The sequence below is a fragment of the Phacochoerus africanus genome, chromosome 10 (assembly GCF_016906955.1).
Source record: "Phacochoerus africanus isolate WHEZ1 chromosome 10, ROS_Pafr_v1, whole genome shotgun sequence".
In the NCBI taxonomy this organism is placed as follows: domain Eukaryota; kingdom Metazoa; phylum Chordata; class Mammalia; order Artiodactyla; family Suidae; genus Phacochoerus; species Phacochoerus africanus.
The window spans coordinates 135,501,221-135,522,968 of NC_062553.1; the positions used below are offsets into that span (position 1 = coordinate 135,501,221).

General features: G+C 40.5%; 1 protein-coding gene across 46 annotated transcripts in view; it reads left to right on the forward strand.

Annotated features, from left to right (window-relative positions):
- The window catches only part of SEC31A (SEC31 homolog A, COPII coat complex component), a 63,215-nt gene that overhangs the window by 11,598 nt on the left and 29,869 nt on the right, over positions 1-21,748 (forward strand). For 14 of the 46 annotated variants that reach the window (XM_047799062.1, XM_047799065.1, XM_047799066.1 and 11 more), the window contains exons 2-14: positions 572-651; positions 1,328-1,451; positions 3,303-3,501; positions 6,696-6,791; positions 7,671-7,811; positions 9,708-9,850; positions 10,790-10,889; positions 12,756-12,917; positions 13,116-13,268; positions 15,783-16,022; positions 16,918-16,992; positions 18,944-18,982; positions 19,467-19,544. In XM_047799062.1, coding sequence (XP_047655018.1) covers positions 573-651; positions 1,328-1,451; positions 3,303-3,501; positions 6,696-6,791; positions 7,671-7,811; positions 9,708-9,850; positions 10,790-10,889; positions 12,756-12,917; positions 13,116-13,268; positions 15,783-16,022; positions 16,918-16,992; positions 18,944-18,982; positions 19,467-19,544 — 1,629 coding nt within the window. In that variant the 5' untranslated portion in view covers position 572. Of the gene's footprint in view, positions 1-568; positions 652-1,327; positions 1,452-3,302; positions 3,502-6,695; positions 6,792-7,670; positions 7,812-9,707; positions 9,851-10,789; positions 10,890-12,755; positions 12,918-13,115; positions 13,269-15,782; positions 16,023-16,917; positions 16,993-18,943; positions 18,983-19,466; positions 19,545-21,748 lie in introns of all 46 variants that reach the window. The other 32 variants (XM_047799076.1, XM_047799083.1, XM_047799089.1 and 29 more) reach the window with 5 other exon arrangements.

The following is a 21,748-nucleotide window of genomic DNA, read 5'->3' on the forward strand; positions in this document are numbered from 1 at the left end:
ACCAAGTGTAATTCACCAAACACTACCCTTATTTTTGCAAGTTTCTTTCCAGACTGATTTTTCTTTTTCTTTTTCTTTTTTTGTTTTAAGGGCCACACCTTCAGCATATGGAAGTTCCCAGACTAGTGGTCAAATTGGAGCTGCCGCTGCTGGCCTACACCACAGCCACAGCACTGCCAGATCTGAGCCACATCTGCCACCTACACTGCAGTCTGTGGCAATGCTGGACCTTTACTCACTAAGCAGGACCAGGGATCAAACCCACATCCTCATGGATACTAGTCAGGTTCTTAACCCACTGAGCCACAATAGGAACTCCCAGACTGATTTTTTAACTGAAGCACTTAATCTGTAAATTACCTTATAGTTCTCTCAAAATAAATTTAACAAGTTTCTCTTCTTTCTAAGAGTGAACCTTCCCAACAAATGATACCTAGACCAGTTTGATTTATTGGCATTCCAGGATTACTAATGATATATTGGTGTGTCCAGAATATTCCTATGTAAAAATGTTTCTGTGTTCCATGTCCTATGTTTGGTATCATTCTAAGTGAAATATTCTCTTTAGCAGGATGAAGTTAAAGGAAGTAGATCGTACAGCCATGCAGGCCTGGAGCCCTGCCCAGAATCATCCCATTTACCTGGCTACAGGTAAATTCAACAGAGGGAAGACAGTATGAGTCACCTCAGTTCTTCTCTTCCACTTATTTATACTTGTCCTTGAAGATTTAGTTTGTTTCATATCCTCTAGAAAGCCTCTCCTTCCATTGCAAGATACGTTTAAACTTGGCTATAGTTTGGCTGTTGGCTGAGTTTAGTGACATGTTCCTCTCTGTGTGGGCATCACAGCATTAATTGTGTACATTACATTTTTAGTGTCTTTCACACTTCATGAGAATTGTTTTGTCTTAACTCCTCCAGTATTAAGCACAATAAATAACATGTAAAAAAATAGTTAATAAATACTGATTTGAATGAATGAGGAACAGTTTTCATGCTATCATTTTTATATAGAAAGAGTTGGGGTTATATATTTGTAACTGTAAGCATGGGACTGTTTTTACCAAGAGGTTGTAAAGTATCTACAGGCTTAAAAAACTGTCTGCACTCCCCACTCTTACAAACATCATCTCTGAGCCTTGCATCAGAATCATACTGCTGTAGTAATTTAAGCATCTGCTTAATGGTATCTGTGCTGAGGTTTCAGCAACTAATGCAGCACTCATGAGTGAGATAATCGAAAAACGTGCGTTTAATTTCTATTTTGTATGGTTCTCTCGGAGTCTTATTTTTGCATGTGTAGTTATCATGGATGTATTTTCTGCAGGAACATCTGCTCAACAATTGGATGCAACGTTTAGTACCAGTGCGTCCCTTGAGATATTTGAATTAGACCTTTCGGATCCATCCTTGGATATGAAATCTTGTGCCACTTTCTCTTCTTCTCACAGGTATGAGATTCAACCTTAATTTAGCACATGATTATTTAGTTATCTGTTGTGATCGATGCCCTCTATGTCTATAAATGTTCCATTATTAGAAACTGCAGGGAATGTCATCAATGACGTGAAATAGTTTGTGAAAAAGAGGAGTGAATTTCTGTGAAAGTGAAAAAGTGACTGTATGTTCTATTGATTTCTTTTTACTACTGACTTACAGGTAGGATAGGAAGGAAAGCTCTAGTTTCTAGTTCTTTTTTTCTCCTGATATAGCAGAATTCCTTTCTTTTCTTTTCTTTTTTTTCAGGGCTGTACCTGCAGCGTGTGGAAGTTCTTAGGCTAGGACTCTAATTGGAGCTACAGCTGCGGGCCTACACCACAGCCGCAGCACCGCTAGATCCAAGCTGCGTCTGTGACCTACACCACAGCTCACGGCAACACCAGATCCTGAACCCACTGAGGGAGGCCGGGGATCGAACCCGAATCCTCATGGGTACTAGTCGGGTTTGTTTCCGCTGTGCCAAGACAGGCACTCCTAGCGTTCCTTTCTTTTATCTCCTTTATCTCACCTGTTTACAAAAGAAAAAAAAAGATAGGTTCGACTAGAAAGAGAAGTAGTTCGACAAATACCAAGATGTTAATAGTGATTTTCTCTGAATGGAGATTTTTTCCCCCCCTTATCTACATTTAAAAAAAATGCATTTCAGGGAGAATTTTATTGCTATGATTTCTTATACAGTAGGTATTTAGATCACCTTTCCAAGTATTTAGACTGTATTATAATGCAGAGAAAGGACCCTTTATTTGAGTAGTAAAATATGCATTAATGCTTAATAGCTGGCAAATTTCGATGTAGACGTTGCCCCGTAGCTAACAACACAGTTCAAATCATGGAGCCTCGTGGGACCGCTTGTGTTCTTCCACGCCCTCCTGCTCTGATGGGAACCCCAGATGCCTTTTGTCTCACAGCTTTTCTACTCACCTCCATTTGTCTTGCTGTATGTCTTCATGCCACCTTCATGCCAAACCATAAACACTTATTCTCCACCAGTGAGGGTACTTGTCATAAAAGACATAATTTTGATGTCACTTTTCTACGGTCAGAATACATTGTTTTTCTCGGAATATTTCAGATGACTCCCTTAACTCCTTTTCTGTTTAACAGATAATTTGTTAGTAAGTACTTCTGTAGTCAGATAAAATCAAGGGAAGTGATGGATTAGCTCTATTTTATAAATGAGCCAAAAGCAGCTTATAAAGATTAAGTAACCGGCTCAAGGTCTCATAGATTTTAAATGTTAAAGCCATTCTTGGAGTTCCCGTCGTGGCGCAGCAGAAACAATCCGACTAGGAACCATGAGGTTGAGGGTTTGATCCCTGGCCTCGCTCAGTGGGTTAAGGATCCGGCATTGCCGTGAGCTGCGGTGTAGGTCGCAGATGCGGCTCGGATCTGGTGTTGCTGTGGCTGTGGTGTAGGTTGGCGGCTACAGCTCCGATTCGACCCCTGGCCTGGGAACCTCCATATGCCGTGTGTGTGGCCCTAAAAAAAAGACAAAAAACCCCACAAAAAACCACTCTCAAGCTCACTCATATCTTTTGACGTACAAATCAAGTATGCTTTGTCATGCTGTATTAGCTCCCAGAAGAGTTTTTATACTTTTGAAGATTGTAAAATGAAACATCTACATGATTATAAATAAAAACTAAAATGCCATTTCACCAAGTTACGCGTGGTGACCCGGAGTAGAGGAGTAGCAGTGTTTGGGGAGTATTTATGAAAAAATTAAATGTATAATTTGAAATTCTCTTCTACATTTATTTGACTTCAAAAAAAGAGTTGTTTTACTCATTTTTCTCTTCAAGGTACCACAAGTTAATTTGGGGGCCTCATAAGATGGATTCCCAAGGAAATGTCTCTGGAGTTCTGATTGCAGGTGGTGAAAATGGAAATACTATTCTTTACGATCCCTCTAAAATAATAGCCGGTGATAAGGAAGTTGTGATTGCCCAGAATGACAAACACACTGGCCCAGTGAGAGCCTTGGATGTGAACATTTTCCAGGTTAGACTTTTGACATTTATTCGTAATTCTTAAGATATGTGCCACTTATTTGAAATAAGTATATGAGTCTAATGTGCCTCAATCTTGAAAGTGAAAACTGAATCTGTGCCTTTGCAGGTTGATGAGTGAGTGTATTTGTTTGAAGAGAAGAAGGTTCAGGGTTGGATTCAGGGGGAATAATACTAACCCCATAGAAGGGCTCAGGCTGATGAGTTTAATTCTGCAAGTCTGGAGATGTCGTTTTAAACATCTACTGGACGCTTTAAACATTAGGAGCCTCAAAGATTGGAAATTTTGCCTTTTAAAAGTTTGTGCCAGTTCTGGAGTTCCCGTCGTGGCACAGTGGTTAACAAATCTGACTAGGAACCATGAGGTTGCAGGTTTGATCCCTGGCCTTGCTCAGTGGGTTAAGGATCTGGCGTTGCCGTGAGCTGTGGTGTAGGTCGCAGACGCGGCTTGGATCTGGTGTTGCTCTGGCTGTGGCATAGGCCGGTGGCCTCAGCTCCGATTAGACAGACCCCTAACCTGGGAACCTCCATATGCCCTGGGAGTGGCCCTAGAAAAGGCAAAAAGACAAAAAAAAAAATTTGTGCTAGTTCATCATGAGGCTGATGCTGTGTTGTTTGAGTTAACCTACTGTTTTCTTAGTTGATAATGTTCTGTTTATGACAAATAGATTACTATTTATCAAATAATTAGAAATATACACAAATACAGTATAAATTTGATAAATAAGCAGTTAGGAATCTACTGAATATCACAGAAATGTGTAGGTTAATGAAGATTGCGTGTTAATAGAATACTCAGGAATAACCAGAAAACGAATGTTATCTTAAGAAAGTTGTTTTTTTGTTTGCTTGTTTGTTTTTAATTTTATGGCTGCACCTGTGGCGTATGGCAGTTCTGGGCCAGGCATTGAATCCAGGCCACAGCGGTGACCCGCGTGCCAAATCCTTTAACGCAGTACACTGGGCGGGGAATGGAACCCGCACTTCCAGAGACCCAAGCTACTGCAGTCAGGTTCTTAACCCACTGTGCCGTGGCAGCAACTCTTTAAAATAGTTATTTTTTCTTCTATTATAAGTAGGTACTTGGGCTGTAGACATGCAGAAACCCAAACTTCTTCATTTCTACAGTTATGGTAACTTCTCTTTAGACAGCTAATTCCTATTAAACAGCTGCTGATTTTTGGTTAGTGTCTTATCATAGGTGGCTGCTGCCATAGAATTCCTCTCTTTTCATAGTTAGATGTCAGTTGTTCAGAGAAGAATGTATGGCGTGAACAGTAAAGGAGGAAGTTCAGTATATGAACTTCACTGTTTTCCTGTACATTGTATCACAGTTTTAGGGTCTCTTTCACCCTAAGGTATGTAACTAAGATAACCTAGAAATACTGCCACCCAGAACAAGACTGAGCACAAACGAAACATAAATACGTGAGAACAGACATAGAAAACAAGCTTATGGTTGCCAAAGAGAAACGGGAGTGAGGGAGGGATAAATTAGGCGTTTGGGATTAACAGATACAAAGTGCTACAAATAAAATAGATGAACAGCAAGCTCCTGCTGTATGGCATGGGGAACGACATTCAGTGTCCCGTGATAAACCGCAGTAGAAAAGGATATGATGTGAGCCGCACAGGAAGTCCGGTAGGAAAGGATATGAACAAACACCTGTGGTGTCCCTTGTGGCCCAGTGGTATCCAATCCAGAGGACACGGGTTCAGTCCTGGCTTCATTCGGTAGGTTAAGGATCCGGTGTTGCCGTGAGTTGTGGTGTAGGTCACAGGCGAGGCTCTGAGGCATTGCTGTGGCTGTGGCTGTGATGTAGGCCAGCAGCTGTGGCTCCGATTTGACCCCTAGCCTAGGAACTTCCATATGCCATGGGTGCAGCTCTTAAAAAAAAAGGCAAAAAAGAAAAAAATGTATATGTATAACTGAATCACTTTCCTGTACACCAGGAAATTAACTAGTCACAACATTGTAAGTCAGCTGTTCTTCAATTAAAAAAAATTAAATACATGAGAATTTAAGACAAGAAGTTTTACTAGTCATATCTTTTTTATTTATTTATTTTTTAAGGCAGCACCTACAGCATATGGAAGTTCCTGGGCTAGTGGTCAAATTGGAGCTGCAGCTGCAGGCCCACACCACAGCCCCAGCAACGTGGGATCCATGCCACATCTGAGCCCTGCATGGCAGCTTGCAGAAACGCTGAATCCTGAACCGATTTAGCGAGGCCAGGGATCAAAGCCACATCTTCACAGGCAGTGTGTCGGGTTCTTAACCACCTGAGCCACAACGGGAAGTCCTCCTAGTCCTTTCTTGGTCCAGCTGCAGAGGCAGCTTTGAGGTATCCTGAAACAGATGCCATTATTTTAGAATTCGGCTGTTTGTCTGAAGGCCTGATTGGGTGCCTGCCTTTGTCTCCCACGGTCTGATCCCCTTCCCGAGATGCAAACCACAAGCACCAGCCCTCACACGGTTGCCTGACGACTTGAGAGTCCACCCATGCGGTTCTTTTTTTCTTAATGGCTTGTGTTAAAATGTCAGTAGTCATGGTATTTTTTAGTTTAATAGAATTTTATCATATGTTTCTTCACACTATTGAAATTTTTAGTTTAATACTTTTAGTTTAATAGAATTTTAGTTTAATAAAACTTTTATTAAAAGTTTAATAGATACTTTTTAGTTTAATAGAATTTTATCATATGTTTCTTCACACTATTGAAATTTCAGGTTGGTATGCATGGTTTTTAGGAATTCATGCTTTTTGTTTTTTCATTAAATAGAAAAATGGTATGCCTTAGAACTGACAAATCTTTCCAGCTCTGAATTGAATTATTCTGAGTTCTTATAGTTATTTCTTTTTTTCTTTCTTTTTTTTTTGTCTTTTTTGCTATTTCTTGGGCAGCTCCCGCGGCATATGGAGGTTCCCAGGCTAGGGGTCGAATCGGAGCTGTAGCCACCGGCCCAGGCCAAAGCCACAGCAACGCGGGATCCGAGCCGCGTCTGCAACCTACACCACAGCTCACCACGGCAACGCCTGATCATTAACCCACTGAGCAAGGGCAGGGACGGAACCCGCAACCTCATGGTTCCCAGTCGGATTCGTTAACCACTGCGCCACGACGGGAACTCCTCTTATAGTTATTTCTAAGGGCTATTTAGTTATTAAGTATTTCTTATTGCAGACTAATCTGGTGGCCTCCGGTGCTAATGAATCTGAAATCTACATTTGGGATCTAAATAATTTTGCAACTCCAATGACACCAGGAGCCAAAACACAGGTATTACACTGATTTCAATGTAATCATAAGAACCAAAATCAGTTTTTCTACACTTTATTTCAGCTTTTTTCACACAACTGTGTTTCTTTAAAAGTATTGTTTAGATGTCATTGATTTTCCTTCAGCATAATAAAACATTAATAATTACATTTCTTCAGAGTATCAGTGAATCCTTCAACAGCAAATATTTATTGAGTACTTACCACCTACCTGATACTTTGACGTATTAGATTTACTGGTAGTAAATAAAATAGAGCTTTAGTAATTTTCTTAGGGTCTTTTATATCATCAGTGTTTTAACAAGATCCCACCTTAGAATAAAAATCTTAGGCTAGAAAGGAAACTTATTTTTTAAAATAAGACCTCAGCCTTTCCTTTGTAATTCTAACAAGCTGAGAAAGAGCAGTCCTCCCTCTGCCTCCTTGAGTGTCTTTATGTTGTATAAACAACTTCATCGAGGGGCGCGTGGTAACGGGCCCTACAGTTTTGGCGGTCTGAGCAGTAGCATAATGATAACGCATGGTCAACCCTTTATAAAGATGGTTTTCTAAGTCTAGGCTGACGTTTGCTCTGCCTAGTTGTCATATTGACCAGTATCTACTTTGTGGTCCGTTATGTACCTTGGGGCAGTTGCAAAATAAGGAAGAGTGCTTGATTTGTAACGAGAATTTAATACGTGTGATAAATCAGGTAAAATGCTTGAATTGGCGTATGCCTGAACTTTAAACGGTATTGTGTGTGTTGAGAACTTAAGAATATAAAAGCAGATTTGTGACATAAGTAGATTTTGAAGTAAACCTTTTTTAAAAGAGAAATTAAATTTTGTAGTCAAATTTGATGATAATTGAGAAGTGGTTTTTAGTATTTTATTTTTTATAGCCCCCAGAAGATATCAGCTGCATTGCGTGGAACAGACAAGTTCAGCATATTTTGGCATCAGCCAGTCCCAGTGGCCGGGCTACTGTGTGGGATCTCAGAAAAAATGAGCCTATTATCAAAGTCAGTGATCATAGTAACAGGGTAAGTAAGTGATCGGTTTGTGGCAAACGTGTTTTCTTTCTGCCGTAGGCATTTCTATATTGTTTGCCAAAGTTTGCAGCACATCAGATTTCTATGAAGTCGAATCCTGTCTTTTTATGGACAAGTTACTTTGGAGTGAGAGGGTTTTTTTCCTTTAAGGAAAACGATAAAATTCCTCCTCAACCGTGCTGGATACACCACTGATGAGGCGAAGGAGTGGGTTGCTCAGGAGGGTTGTTCCAGGATACACTAGTTGTTTTGCTCTGCTAGCTGTTCCAAGGGATTACAGCAATTTCTTAATTCATCTTTAACTTTCTCTAGAATGTAAACATTCTCCTGTAGTAACTTTATGACTGGGAACCTGTAGTTTCCAGACTCCTGGGTTCGTCTTTTCGGATTAGGCACTGCCAAGGTGAGCTGATGCTCTTTTCCCACTTGCTCAGTAGACGCTGTTGCGTAGCAGGTTAAATCTTCCACTCTACACATTCATTACTATTACGTCATCGTGTGCTATAAGGTAATTTAGGCACCATTTAGGCCTTGTTTTGTCAAACTCGTTTTTAATTACGTTGCTTGTTGGACATTTAAAAAAAGTGAGTTTGGAGTTCCTGTCGTGGCTCAGTGGTTAACGAACCCAGCTAGCATCCATGAGGATACTCTTCGATCGCTGGCCTCGCTCCGTGGGTTAAGGGTCTGGCGTTGCCATGAGCTGTGGTGTGGGTTGCAGACACGGCTCGGATCCCGCGTTGCTGTGGCTGTGGTGTGGGGTGGCAGCTATAGCTCTGGTTCAACCCCTAGCCCTATGCTGTGGGTGCGGCCCTAAAAAGACCAAAAAGAAAAAAAAGAGCTTGCCTAAATCGGAGAATATGTCATTTTAAAATAATAATAACAAAAAAACTTTAGAAGAATAATTCTTCAGGAAATTGTTTTCAGTGAGTCTGGAGTTTTAAAAGAGCTTTCAGTGGAATAAAGTATACCGTAAGCATTTCAGTCACCTTTTGGAATACTCAGGATCTGAACTTCCAGATATTTCTCAATAGTAGTGTTAATTTATCCCATGTGAAAATTTAAATAGTAGTTTTGTTGCTTTAGACACTTCATTTTGATTTTTCTGATAAAATAGAGGAAAGGTATGAATTTTTTAAAAATTTTGTTGAAGTTATGTTTTTTTGTCATTAAAACCTTTTATCTCCTTATTTTCACTTTTCTGAAAATATCTATTTTAAATGTATATGGAACTTTTCCCTGGTTACAGTTTTGACAAGGAAACTCATCTTTTGATCCAGAATGATTTCATGTATTAAGGGTATGGATGAATTGAAAACATTTACGCTTTTTAATTTTTGTTTGCTTATTTATTTGTCTTTTTTTTTAGGGCCGCACCCAAGACCTGCAGCATATGGAGGTTCCCAGGCTAGGGATCTAATCGGAGCTACAGCTGCCTGCCTACGCCACAGCCACAGCAACACCAGATCTGAGCTGTGCCTGTGACCTACGCCACAGCTCACGGCAACACCGGACCCTTAACCCACTGAGCGAGGGCAGAGATTGAACTTGCAACCTCATGGTTCCTAGTCAGATTCATTTCTGCTGCGCCACAACGGGAACCCCCACTTTTTTATTTTTACGACTACTATGTAAATCAACTATATTTTAGTAAAATTTTTTTTAAAAAACACTACTCTTTAAGAGCGTTTCATAGAATTTAATTGTTTTATGAGTTTTTAAATAAACTGAATTTTATCATAAACATACATTAAAATAATGAATATAAGATTTTTTTAATAAGCTTGAGCTGTTGTTTTCCACTGTTTCAGCAAAAGCATATTCCTCATGTTCATTTTGGCTTTTCACAAAGTGGTATGATTAATAAAATGTGGGCGTGACTGTCTGCAGATGCATTGCTCCGGGTTGGCGTGGCATCCTGATGTTGCTACTCAGATGGTCCTTGCCTCCGAGGATGATAGGTTGCCAGTGGTCCAGATGTGGGATCTTCGCTTTGCCTCCTCTCCACTCCGAGTCCTGGAAAACCATGCCAGGTATCATGCTGCTTTGCTAAGGAACTTGATTTATTTTTGAAAGTGTATTTACTTACTACTTTGAATTATCATATATTTTTTTTAAAATTAAGGAATCTACTTTGTCTTGTAAAGGTGTAAATGGTTTGTTTTTATTTTAAACAATATTCATCTGATTTTCTGTACCGAAAAATGGTACCCAAATCATATCACAGTATGAAAATGTGTTATGGATTTTCCACTACTTGATTTCAAGTAATAGTTGATAGATCATTCAAGCTTGCCCTGTGGCTCAGTGGAAACGAATCTGACTAGCAACCATGAGGACACAGATTCTATCCCTGGCCTTTTTTCTTTTTGCCTTTTAGGGCCACACCTTTGGCATACAGAGGTTCCCCTGCCAGGGGTCAAATCAGAGCTACAGCTGCCAGCCTACACCACAACCCCAGCAACACAGGATCCAAGCTGCGTCTGTGACCTACACCACAGCGCACGGCAGGGCCAGCTCCTTAACCCACTGAGCGAGGCCAGGGATTGAACCTGTAATCATGGTTGCCAGTCACATGTATTTCTACTGCGCCACGACGGGAACTCCATTGTAACTATATATTTCATACAAATTTATGTACATAGTTAACCCTTTTCATTGGTGAATGTTGTGTAGCTTTCTACAACGTAATTTTTAACTACACTTTTCTCATCAAAAGATGATCTGTAATATATTATGTGGTCTGTGTTGTTGGGCATTTGTTTTCATTTTTTACTGTCCTATACTACATTGTCTATCAAGTATCTTTGTAGTGGTCAGAGTATACATATTGCTAAATTGCTTCTCAGAAAGATTATATGAAATCATACTTCTGCTACCAGTGAGTGTCTCCAAAGCCTAGACAAATAATTCGGAGATTTGGTTTTCTCAAGATTAAAAACTTCTTCATGTCTTTGTGTTTTTTTTAATAGGGGTATTTTGGCGATTGCTTGGAGCATGGCAGATCCGGAATTGTTGCTGACCTGTGGAAAAGATGCTAAGATTCTCTGTTCCAATCCAAACACAGGAGAGGTATGGGGAGGAAATGTTTCTCAGACTTCCAGCTGCCGTAATACTGTGTCTCTAGCTGAATAAGCACATTCCCGGGGGAATTCTCCGGTGCCTGTGCTTGGAGTGGAGGATGAGGTCTTTGGTGGAGCTGTGCGGGAAGGGTTAGTCCAGCAGAGGTTTTCCTGTGCACGTTATCTGAGCTCAGCTGTTTCATCTGGGAGCATCGGCCGCCGAAATAGTATATCCAAACCTAGTAATCACCTCCCACCCCGGTTTCCAATAACAGCTGTTTAGACTCAGAGATACTTGGTTTGATGTACCTAGTGTGAGTTTTGGAAACCAGGGTCCTCGGAGTAGGAGTGTTCAAGATTTGAATCTTTTTTCTTCTTTGCTTTTCCTGAAGTTCCTTTTTAATTTCTGGAAATCAGTGGATATAGGTTTTTAATCTCTCTTCTGAACTGTACAGCAAGAACAAAGTACTTTATAATAAAATATTTGTCATATGTTCTACCTGTGGGAATTTAGATGGGGAAAGTTTACCTTATTAAATCTAAATGTTATATATATTTTATTTGCTTTGGGTTGTAGGCTGAAAATTTCTTTTAACTACTCTTTTTGTTCTTCTTCGTAATTGAATGGTTTCCCTCTCACTGTCGGACAAGAGACCGTAAATTTTTTGTTTTTGTGTTTTTGGTTTTTTTGCTGTGCACCCAGCATGTGGCAGTTCATGGGCTAGGGATTGAACCACACCGCAACAGCAATCCCATCCACTGCAGTGATGCCAGATCCTTCACCCCCTGTGTCACAAGAGAATACCAGGAGACCACACATTTCAATTACAGCTTTTAAACTTTTTTTGCAAGTGCTTTCCTAGTTGCTCTAATGCTATGATAGTAAAAATAAGAGTATCTTCAGTGGGTTTTAATCTATAATATTAAAATTGAAATAAGCTCTTTTGTTATTTGATGTGTGCTTTTTGTTTGTTTGTTTGTTTGTTTGAGGGGGGCTCTTTTTAGGGCCTTACCCTCGGCATATGGAGGTTCCCAGGCCAGGGGTTGAATCGGAGCTATAGCCGCTGACCTACACCCCAGCTCATGGCAACGCCAGATCCCCAACCCACTGAGTGAGGCCAGGGATCGAACCTGTGTCCTCATGGATGCCAGTCAGATCCATTTCTGCTGAGCCACAGATGTGTGCTTTAAAGTTTTCACATGCAGTGATGTCTGTAAATATATTAAAAAAAATTAATGTTAGGGAGATGAGAAAAAATAATGTTTTGGCTCATTTGATTTATAGACCAAATAATAAAAATTTTTATTTTGTCCTGTGCCTTCCCAAGTGAGTTCAAAGTTCATAGAAATTACAGTTCTAATTTTTTCAGTGACGTAATTGATTAAATGATATTTTGCTTATGCTTGGTTGTGTGTGCTTGGACTTCAAAGAAATAAACTTTTAGTGCATGCTGCCACTAAAAAGAAACGTAGATTTTATTCAAATGCAAGTTTGAGATAGGTAGGGGATTCAGATATGGAGAGGCTAATAGTCTTACCAGTCAATTTGAGCATCAGAGACAGTAGGTCACAAATGCGGCTCAGATCTGTTGTTGGCATGGCTGTGGCGTGAACTGCAGCAGCAGCTCTGATTTGACCCCTAGCAGGTGCAGCTGTAAAAAGAAAAGAAAAATAAAAAACAAAACCATTTCTTTTTATCATAATGTACTTTTCTTGTACTTTAAAGAAATGTTTATAATTATTGCTTTTCCTGGCTAGATATTTTCTAAAAGTAAATACTTAATAAAGTTCTGCTTATTGATCATACTAATTCAAGTGTTTTGGCTATAAAGCGGCTGTGCTTTTTTCTGACTTTTTTTTTTTTTTTTTTGCCTAGGTGTTATATGAACTTCCCACCAACACACAGTGGTGCTTTGATATTCAGTGGTGTCCCAGAAATCCTGCTGTTTTATCAGCTGCTTCCTTTGATGGGCGTATCAGTGTTTATTCTATCATGGGAGGGAGCGCAGATGGTTTAAGGCAGAAACAAGTTGACAAGGTAATAGGAATTGTTAAGGTTTTTTATTACAACATCTAAAAAAAAGTCGTCTTACTTTGTAATTATTTTTAAAATGACTTTATTGATCAACGATACCAATTAGGTAATTAGATAATTGTGATTAAAAATTTTCTTGGATCGTACTTGAAAACATGTAATACAGTCTTATATTACAGGATCTCACTTTGTTTTTTTCAGCTTTCGTCGTCTTTTGGGAATCTTGATCCCTTTGGCACAGGACAGCCCCTTCCCCCGTTACAAATCCCTCAGCAGACTGCTCAGCATAGTGTAGTGTTGCCTCTGAAGAAGCCACCCAAATGGATCCGGAGGCCTGTCGGCGCTTCCTTTTCAGTAGGTGGATTTGTTTTTGTGGCCCCTAAACACTGAGGACTCACTATAGTAAAGGTGTTGCTATGGCATCATTCGGGTGGAAGAGCACTGAGTTGGAGGTGTGTTTCTGAGTTTTCATCATTCGGTGGAACCTACTCCCTTTTTTCTTTTCTCATGTAAATTGTGACAAAATATACATAACATAAAATTTACCGTTTTAACCATTTTAAAACACACAACTCGGGGGTATTGAATACATTCACCTCATTGTGCAACCTTGAGGCGCGTCATTAAACTTGTCTGCCTTTGTTCTCTCGCCTTCCTTCACGCCTTCTTTTTTAGCCTACATTCTAGTTTGTTTCAAAGTCCACTCTGACTGCACATCTAAACTATAGCTTCTCATCTAGTAGCTCTTAATGGCAACACTAAAGTGGACATTTTGAGTTTTGTTTTGTTTTGTTTTGTTTTGTTTTTCTATTTAACACTTTTAGGAGTCCCCATTGTGGCTCAGTGGTTAACAAATCTGACTAGGAACCATGAGGTTGCAGGTTCAATCCCTGGCCTCACTCAGTGGATTAAGGATCCAGCATTGCCATGAGCTGTGGTGTAGGTTGCAGATCCCGTGTGGCCGTGGCTGTGGCTGTGGCGTAGGCCGGCAGCTACAGCTCCGATTCGATCCCTAGCCTGGGAACCTCCATGTGCCATGACTGCGGCCCTAGAAAAGACAAAAAGACAAAAATATAAAAAAAAAAACCACTTCTATGACCTTAAAGATCCCCACATGTATTTTAAGGCTGATATTTTGATTCTCCATCCTTTGTGCTGGTTCCAGACTCACATGGGGAAGAGAGGAGTGGTGTCGATTGTCTGTATGATGCTCAGTAGCAGGGAGCGGACAGTCGAGGAGCACGGAGGGAACACGCTGTGTCTCAGGCGCTGTTCTGGGCGCTGGAGACACCAGTGAACTCGACCGTCTCCGTCCTCAAGTAGCTTCTGTTGGTGGTGGGGAGGCTTTTCTCTACCGTTTGGTTTTCTTTTAAGTCTTATACCTAAATAGTTTCAATATAGTAAATGTTTTAATTACTTAGGGAAGGCAGGAGTTAACTCAGCGCCTGGTTAGGATTCAGTAAGTAAAGTGAAAGTCACACACAATGGCAGAGCTTCAAAGGCCAGAGAGCAGGTAGTGAGAAGACCAGGCGAGGGGATGAGCGATGACCTGAATTCAGAGAATGGCCTTACAGGCGACGTGATCAGAGGTCTGTAACTTAGGAACCTGGGAGTGTGTCGTGAGGTTTGGAGGGAAAGACAAGCAGTAGATGTGCAGTCATACAGCACCTCAGTGTGAAAAGAAGGATCAGACCGAATGATAGCAGAGAAAAGGAAGAAAGGAATCCAGGGAATTTAAGAAGAGAGAGGTACCCAGACCTGAGGAATGTGTGAGAGGCCAGAGGAAGCGTTTGAGCCTCTTGCTGGGCGAAGGATGGCAGCACGTCCGTGGGGCCCCGTGGGGAGAGGGTGACCCACGCAGGTGGCGGAACCCAAGTGCTTAGAGACGGGGCGGAGCAAAGAACAGCTGCTCTGGGAAGGTGACGAAAGCACATAGAGAGGCCGAGGGAGGGAGTTTTATTTTGCAAGCTCTGTTTGCACAGAGTGCTCCCGTCCTGGGCTCCCAGCTCTGGTGATAAGAATGTTTCTTTCCTCCTGGTCCAGGGAGAGCAGCTCTCACGTGGGAGTTTCATCTCCTGCTTTCAGAAACAAGAGAGGATGTCTGAGTGCCTTTCTTGCTTCTGCTCTTTTCCAGTATTCTTTAGCTCAAGATAATCCTTAACTCCAAATGGCGTATTTTGCTTTTTTGGGTTTTTTGTGTGTGTCTTTTTTTTTTAGGGCCGTACCCGAGGCATATGGAGGTTCCCAGGCTGGCGGTCTAATTTGAGCTATTGCTGCTGGCCTACACCACAGCCACAGCAACACCAGATCCGAGCCACATCTGCGACCTACACCACTGCTTACGGCAATGCTGGATCCTTAACCCACTGGATTGAGGCCAGGGATTGAACCTGCAACCTCCTGGTTCCTAGTTGGATTCGTTTCTGTTGTGCCACGATGGGAACTCCCCAAATGGCATATTTTGAAGTGGCATATTCTGCCAGTTTTTAAAAACTCCGAGCCTAGAATAGAAGGTGAGGCAAATACATGTAGCTAACAGTTGAGAGAGAGAGAGAATATCCTGAGGGCATCTGGGGTGGCAGAGGTGACATTTGCCCGGGCCTCAGAGAGGAGTAGCATCGAGCATGTGGCAGTTAGTAAAGCCAGGTAGGTGGGCGGTTGTAGGCACAGAAATGAGGCCCTTTCTCCAGAAGGTGGGCGGCATGGCGAGGCTGGGTAGTTGCGGAGCAGGGGGAGCGTACCAGCTAGTCGTTCCAGAGCGGGATCCACTTAGGCCACAGTTCTTTCCTCCAGCAGGTGTACGGTAAGCATTTTCTCGGGCCACATCCTTGTGGTTCAAACTGATTTCGTCTGTCTGTTCTTCTCCAGTTCGGAGGCAAACTGGTCACCTTTGCGAGTGTCAGGGCGCAGCCTCCGCAGGGGGCTGAGCCGCAGCAGCCGCAGCAGCACCACGTGCTCATCAGTCAGGTGGTAACAGAACAGGAGTTCCTCAAACGGTCCGACCAACTTCAGCAGGTCGTGCAGTCACAGGGCTTCGTCAGCTACTGCCAAAAAAAAATCGATGCGTCTCAGACTGAGTTTGAAAAAAATGTGTGGTCCTTTTTGAAGGTAAGGTTGGAATTAAATCATTTCATTTCATTGTCTATAAATTCAGGCGTTCCCATCCTATTCTCAATCTGTCTTTCTGTCAAAGAAACGCTCAGAAGAATGTGATTTTGGAAACCTCATGGTGAAATTAAAGCAGCTTTATAAAGGTTGCATTTATGACAGTGGGGTAACGAATGGAAGTTTCTGGTTAGTCATGTTGCCTCCACTGGGGTGTCTATTTCTCAATTCTGAATTTTCCCAAAGAAAGGAGATCTTGAATACAGTAAGGGTAAATGTAATTTTATATTAGTTTTTAGGGAGAGTTTTAGGACACTGAATGTTTCTCATAATGTGAGTTTTGCATTCATATAACATTTGGACATGACTTTGTTTTCACAAAAATTAGTTTAAAAGTGAGCTTTATTCAACCAGGATAATTACTACTAGGCTTACGAATTTTTTTTTTTTGCTTTTTTTTTTTTGCTTTTTAGGACCGCACCTGCAGCACATGGAGGTTCCCAGGCTAGGGGTCTAGTCGGAGCTACAGCTGCCGGCCTACACCACAGCCACAGCAATGCAAGATCCGAGCCATGTCTGCGACTTACACCACAGCTCATGGCAACACTGGATCCTTAACCCACTGAGCAAGGCCAGGGATCAAACTTACAAACTCATGGTTCCCAGTTGGATTCGTTTCTGCCGCGCCACAACGGGAACTCCACTACTAGGCTTACTATAAAAAAAAAAAAATTCTTAAAAAAAGCTATTCTTTGGATTCTTTTGCATTGAGCCTTCTAGTCGATAAAATAGACATTAGGTATTTTTAATAAGTCTGTTTGGAATTTGAGCAGTTAATTAAAAATTAAGCCTTTAAATGCAGGTCCTTGTTTTAAGAATACGTCTGTTTTTTTTAAAGGTAAATTTTGAGGATGATTCTCGAGGAAAGTACCTCGAGCTTCTAGGATACAGAAAAGAAGACCTGGGAAAGAAGGTAAATTTTGGGGAAGGTGTAAAGACTGTGCTTATACAAGTAAAATATTTATGTAGCATAGTTAGTTAGTAAGAATGTGGGCTTGGTTGCCAAAGTTTTGGGTATGTGTTGTCATAGGTGAAACTCCTCATTATACCTGGGTTTAAAAGCTGCCAGAACCATCTTTAACTCAAACTTGTTTTAAGACCTGTGTCGGGGAGAATTGGGCCTTGAAAGAAAAGAGGCTCTGAACCTCCAACACTGGACATAGCACTTAGATTTTTAGGAGGATGTGCAACCCGTGGCTGTGGAGGAGAGAGCGAGGGAAACTGTTAGACGTCAACCTGTGTCTGCAGCTGAAGGATGCCAGGGAAGAGGGAACCACTGTCAGGCTCTTACAGTTTCCACCCTGACTCTTCACGCCTTCAGCCCGCAGTTCCCAAACTGCCCAGCTCACACGTAACTAGTAAATACTCTAGAACAAGGGCAGTCTATCATACCGAACCTGAAGAAACAAAAAGCCAAAGTGATTTGCCTAATGCTTTAACTTAAAAAAAAATGAAAGCACTGGGCACTGTATCTGGTCATTTAGGATGAAACATGGCAATGTGAGAAAAAGGAAAGTTTATGAGTGTGTGTGACTGGTCACCTTGCTGTACCGTAGAAAATTGACAGAACCCTGTAAACCAGCTCTAATGGACAACAATGAAAATCATTAAAAAAAAGATTCACTTTTAAAAACAGGAGGTCATATTCCAATTTTAGAATTTTTCTTCTCAAAGAGGGGCTTAATAGTAATACCACAATGTTGACATGAACAGCAATTAAAACACTGACTTTGGACACCTTGAAGGAAATATTTTAGAGTCTTTGTGTGATTTGTATTAGCCCCTTGGCATCCTTTGAAAATGACTGACGCTTTCTGTGGCATCACAGGATCATCACGTGTGTGGAATAGGTCAGATATGTGCCCATGCTGGGCACTGCGGAGCACATTGAAGTGCCCCATTGATGTCATCCCTGGCTCACATCTCAAGCCATTGCTTACTGGCTATGTGTCTTTGCTCACTTCTATAGACTTTTTATATTTAACTTTAGTCTAAACTTTTTTTTTTTTTTTTTTTTGCCGTCATGTACAGCGACTTGATACGGGATCTCAGGTCCCAGACCAGGGATTGAACCCAGGCTGCAGAGGCAAAAGTGCCAAGTCCTGACCACTAGACCACCAGGAAACTTCCTAGTCTAAACTTTTATTTTTGTCTTTTTAGGGCCACACCTTCGGCATATGGAGGTTCCCAGGCTAGGGGTTGAATCGGAGTTGTAGCCGCCGGTCTACACCACAGCCACAGCAACAAGGGATCCAAGCCTCGTCTGTGACTTACACCACAGATCACGGAAACGCAGGATCCTTAACCCTCTGAGGAAGGCCAGGGATCGAACCCGTAACCTCATGGTTCATAGTTGGATTTGTTAACCACTGAGCTACAGCGGGAACTCCAGAATACTTTTAAAAGTATTTCTTTCCATGGTCCTTGAAGAAATATATTTTTAATTTTAATTTTATTTTATTAAAAAAATTTTTTTTGGCTGCACCTGCAGTATGTAGAAATTCCCAGGCCAGGGATCAGTCTGGCACCACCACAGCAACTCGAGCCACAGTGGTAACAGTGCAGAAATATTGTTTTAAATTACAGTTATTTAATTTAAAACAAAGAAGAAAACATGCTTGCTTTGAGGTTAGTTTTATGGTTGAATAGCAGAGTAAGATAACATGTGAGCAGTAGGTCAGTGTAATTAAAACTAGCGCCATTAAGAATCAGTCCTGTGCAGACTTAAGCTTTTCTTTAACATGCTTCCCATGAGCTAAGCTTTTTTGGATCTTTGCCAATGACAGTGGAGTAAGAGGTGAGCATTTGCTGTACGCCTTGGAATAGAATTCCGTTTAGTAGGGGCGTTGTTGTTTTTATTTCAGATTGCCTTGGCCTTGAACAAAGTGGATGGACCTGATGTGGTAAGAGGGGGCTTTTAAAAATAGCTGCCTTCTAAAATTTTGGTTTAGGTCATAAAGAAGGAAATAGAATCTAAGAAATCTGTCTTATTCCTTTACAGTTTAAAAATCAATGCTGATCGTATTTTAATGCATGACTCATTCTCATTTTAAAACAGCCTAAGTTATAGCTACAAGAGCATTCCTTTCTCTTGATACTATTTGAATTCACAAAAGAAGTGAAATGAAATCAGTGACTGCTCAGATAACTTAAGGTTAAAAGAGCTTTGTTGCTGGAGGACATTAGGGAGGAAAGAAAGCTTAGATCTTAGTGACAAGGGCTCTGCTTTTCCTCTAATGATGTTTCTCAAATAAATTTGCTTAGTTTCTTCTTGTGATTAAACCAGCTCTGAATGTTGCTGGTTGGGTCTTTTGTCTTCCTTGTTCGCTAATCATCTTGTGATGCTGCCTTCTTCCACTTCCTCTGAGATTGTTTTGTGTGCCCAAGGCTCCTACAGACTCTGACCAGCTAGCACAGAGTGATGGGGAGGAGAGCCCTGCTGCTGGGGAGCAGCTCTTGGGAGAGGTACTTGTTTTTCTCATTTTTCAGTACATTGGGAAAACATGTGGTAATTCGTTTACCTCACGTGGAAACATGGAGACTTTTCTTGACTGCATGTTCCACAATAAAGCTGGAATGTATTGTTTTCTTAGAGATGTGTAGGATAGGAGTCTGTTTACTAGCTTGACAGAAGCATCATCTCTAAAATCTCTGGTTCTCTGACCCAGCTTCTGGATTATGTGGTTTGAAATTAACAGCTGATGTGAGATTGACTTCATTTGGTCACATGCATATCAGGATGTCAGACTTTTTGGAAAAGATTTTACTCAGAAATTCACATTGCATTGCGTGTAAAGTGAATGTGTTTTTTTCATGGCACATCAATATTTAGGGCTCACTCTCAGTGGTATAGACTTCTAAATTAGTCTTTTTTTTTGTCTTTTTTTGTCTTTTTTGCTATTCCTTTGGGCCGCTCCCGCGGCATATGGAGGTTCCCAGGCTAGGGGTCGAATCGGAGCTGTAGCCGCCGGCCTACACCACAGCCACAGCAACGCGGGATCCGAGCCTCGTCTGCAACCTACACCACAGCTCACGGCAGCGCCGGATCATTAACCCACTGAGCGAGGGCAGGGACCGAACCTGCAACCTCATGGTTCCTAGTCGGATTCGTTAACCACTGCGCCACGACGGGAACTCCCTAAATTAGTCTTGAACTTTGAGTGCAGGTAAAGAATATTTCACCAAATAAACTAATTGTCCTGATTCACATCCTGAGTTGTAGTGACAATTTTTATAACTAGTTAAAAAGAGTCCTTGAACACAGCGTTGTATCATTAATTTTTTTTTCCTTTTAATTTTCCGGGTTTCTAAAAAAACACTAATAAACAACTCTATAATTTACTTTTGTTGCTTTCTAATTATATTTCATATTGGAAAATTAATCAGATTCCTGTTTCTCATCTCACACTTGACTTTTTTGTTGGTCTTTGTGTTATGGGGACATCTTAACGATGTAAAATTTCCTACAGCCTTTTCCTCAGTTATAAAAATAATTCATCAGTAAACCCAGATGATTACAAGATGATTAGTAAAAACGTTTTCTTAGAAGTGGATCTTCTGGCATTTATTTAACCCTAGAATTAAGGATGTGGGTAAAATCTTACTTAAAATTTGAAGTAGTTTTGGAAATAACCGAGATAAAATGGTAGGAGACATTAAAGAACTGTACTTGGATTAACATATAACTGGATTAACTCCATTATCAAATAGCGCACCATGTGGAAATATACTCATGAGTTTATAGGTAAATATGTGTGTAACAAACCAGTAGCATCAGTGTGTGCTTCCTGAACATGTGAAAAAATGTTGTTTAAAGTGGTTCTCTTTCCCCTTTATCTTGATGATGCTATTATTATGTAAAATAAAACAGTAGCTTACACATTAAAGATACCCATCACATTAATAAATGGTGCATTTTTTGGCTTTATGTATATTTCAGAAGTCCATGTATAAAAATTAGTTGTTTTTAGAAAGCAAATTTGAAAAATCATTAAAAGAAAGAAAAGGGTTTTTTGGTAAGTTAGTGTAATCAGATCAGTATCTGATTTATTCCTCAGTGAATAGCTTATGTTTTTAAATTTTTTTAGTTCAGTATTTAAATTTTTAAAATACTTCTCTTTCATTGGGGGAAGAATTGAGGCTATAGTTATATTCTCCTGTAATGGTCAGTATTAATTAATTAAGCGCTATTAGCAGATGATGCTCTGCTGTACTCTATACTAAAATTATCCAATCAAAAATGCTCTTAACTTTGAATACTGGATACTAACATTCAGATGTGCAGGTAACAGTGAATATCAGAGATAGATGTGTTATCTCATGTAAGACAGCTGTGATTTTTAAAATTTCACTGTAATTGCTGATGTATTTTATTTTTTGTGTTATGAATTTTTATGCATAGAAGAGAAAGCATGAAATGTATTTGCCAGCAGTATGTCTCCATTATATTTCCTTTCTTCTAAAGAAAGAAAATACTGAATATTTTTTTACCCAGTCTTACAAGTAGACTCAGGAATTTATAGCAGAACTGTATATATTTTTACCACAAACCTTCTGTTCCACGTATGACTAATTTAAGAGAACACAAAATCTCTAATTGAATTTGAGTATAAAATAATCTTTGTATTTTGCATTTATATAAGGATGCCAAGTGATTTTTTTTTTTTCAC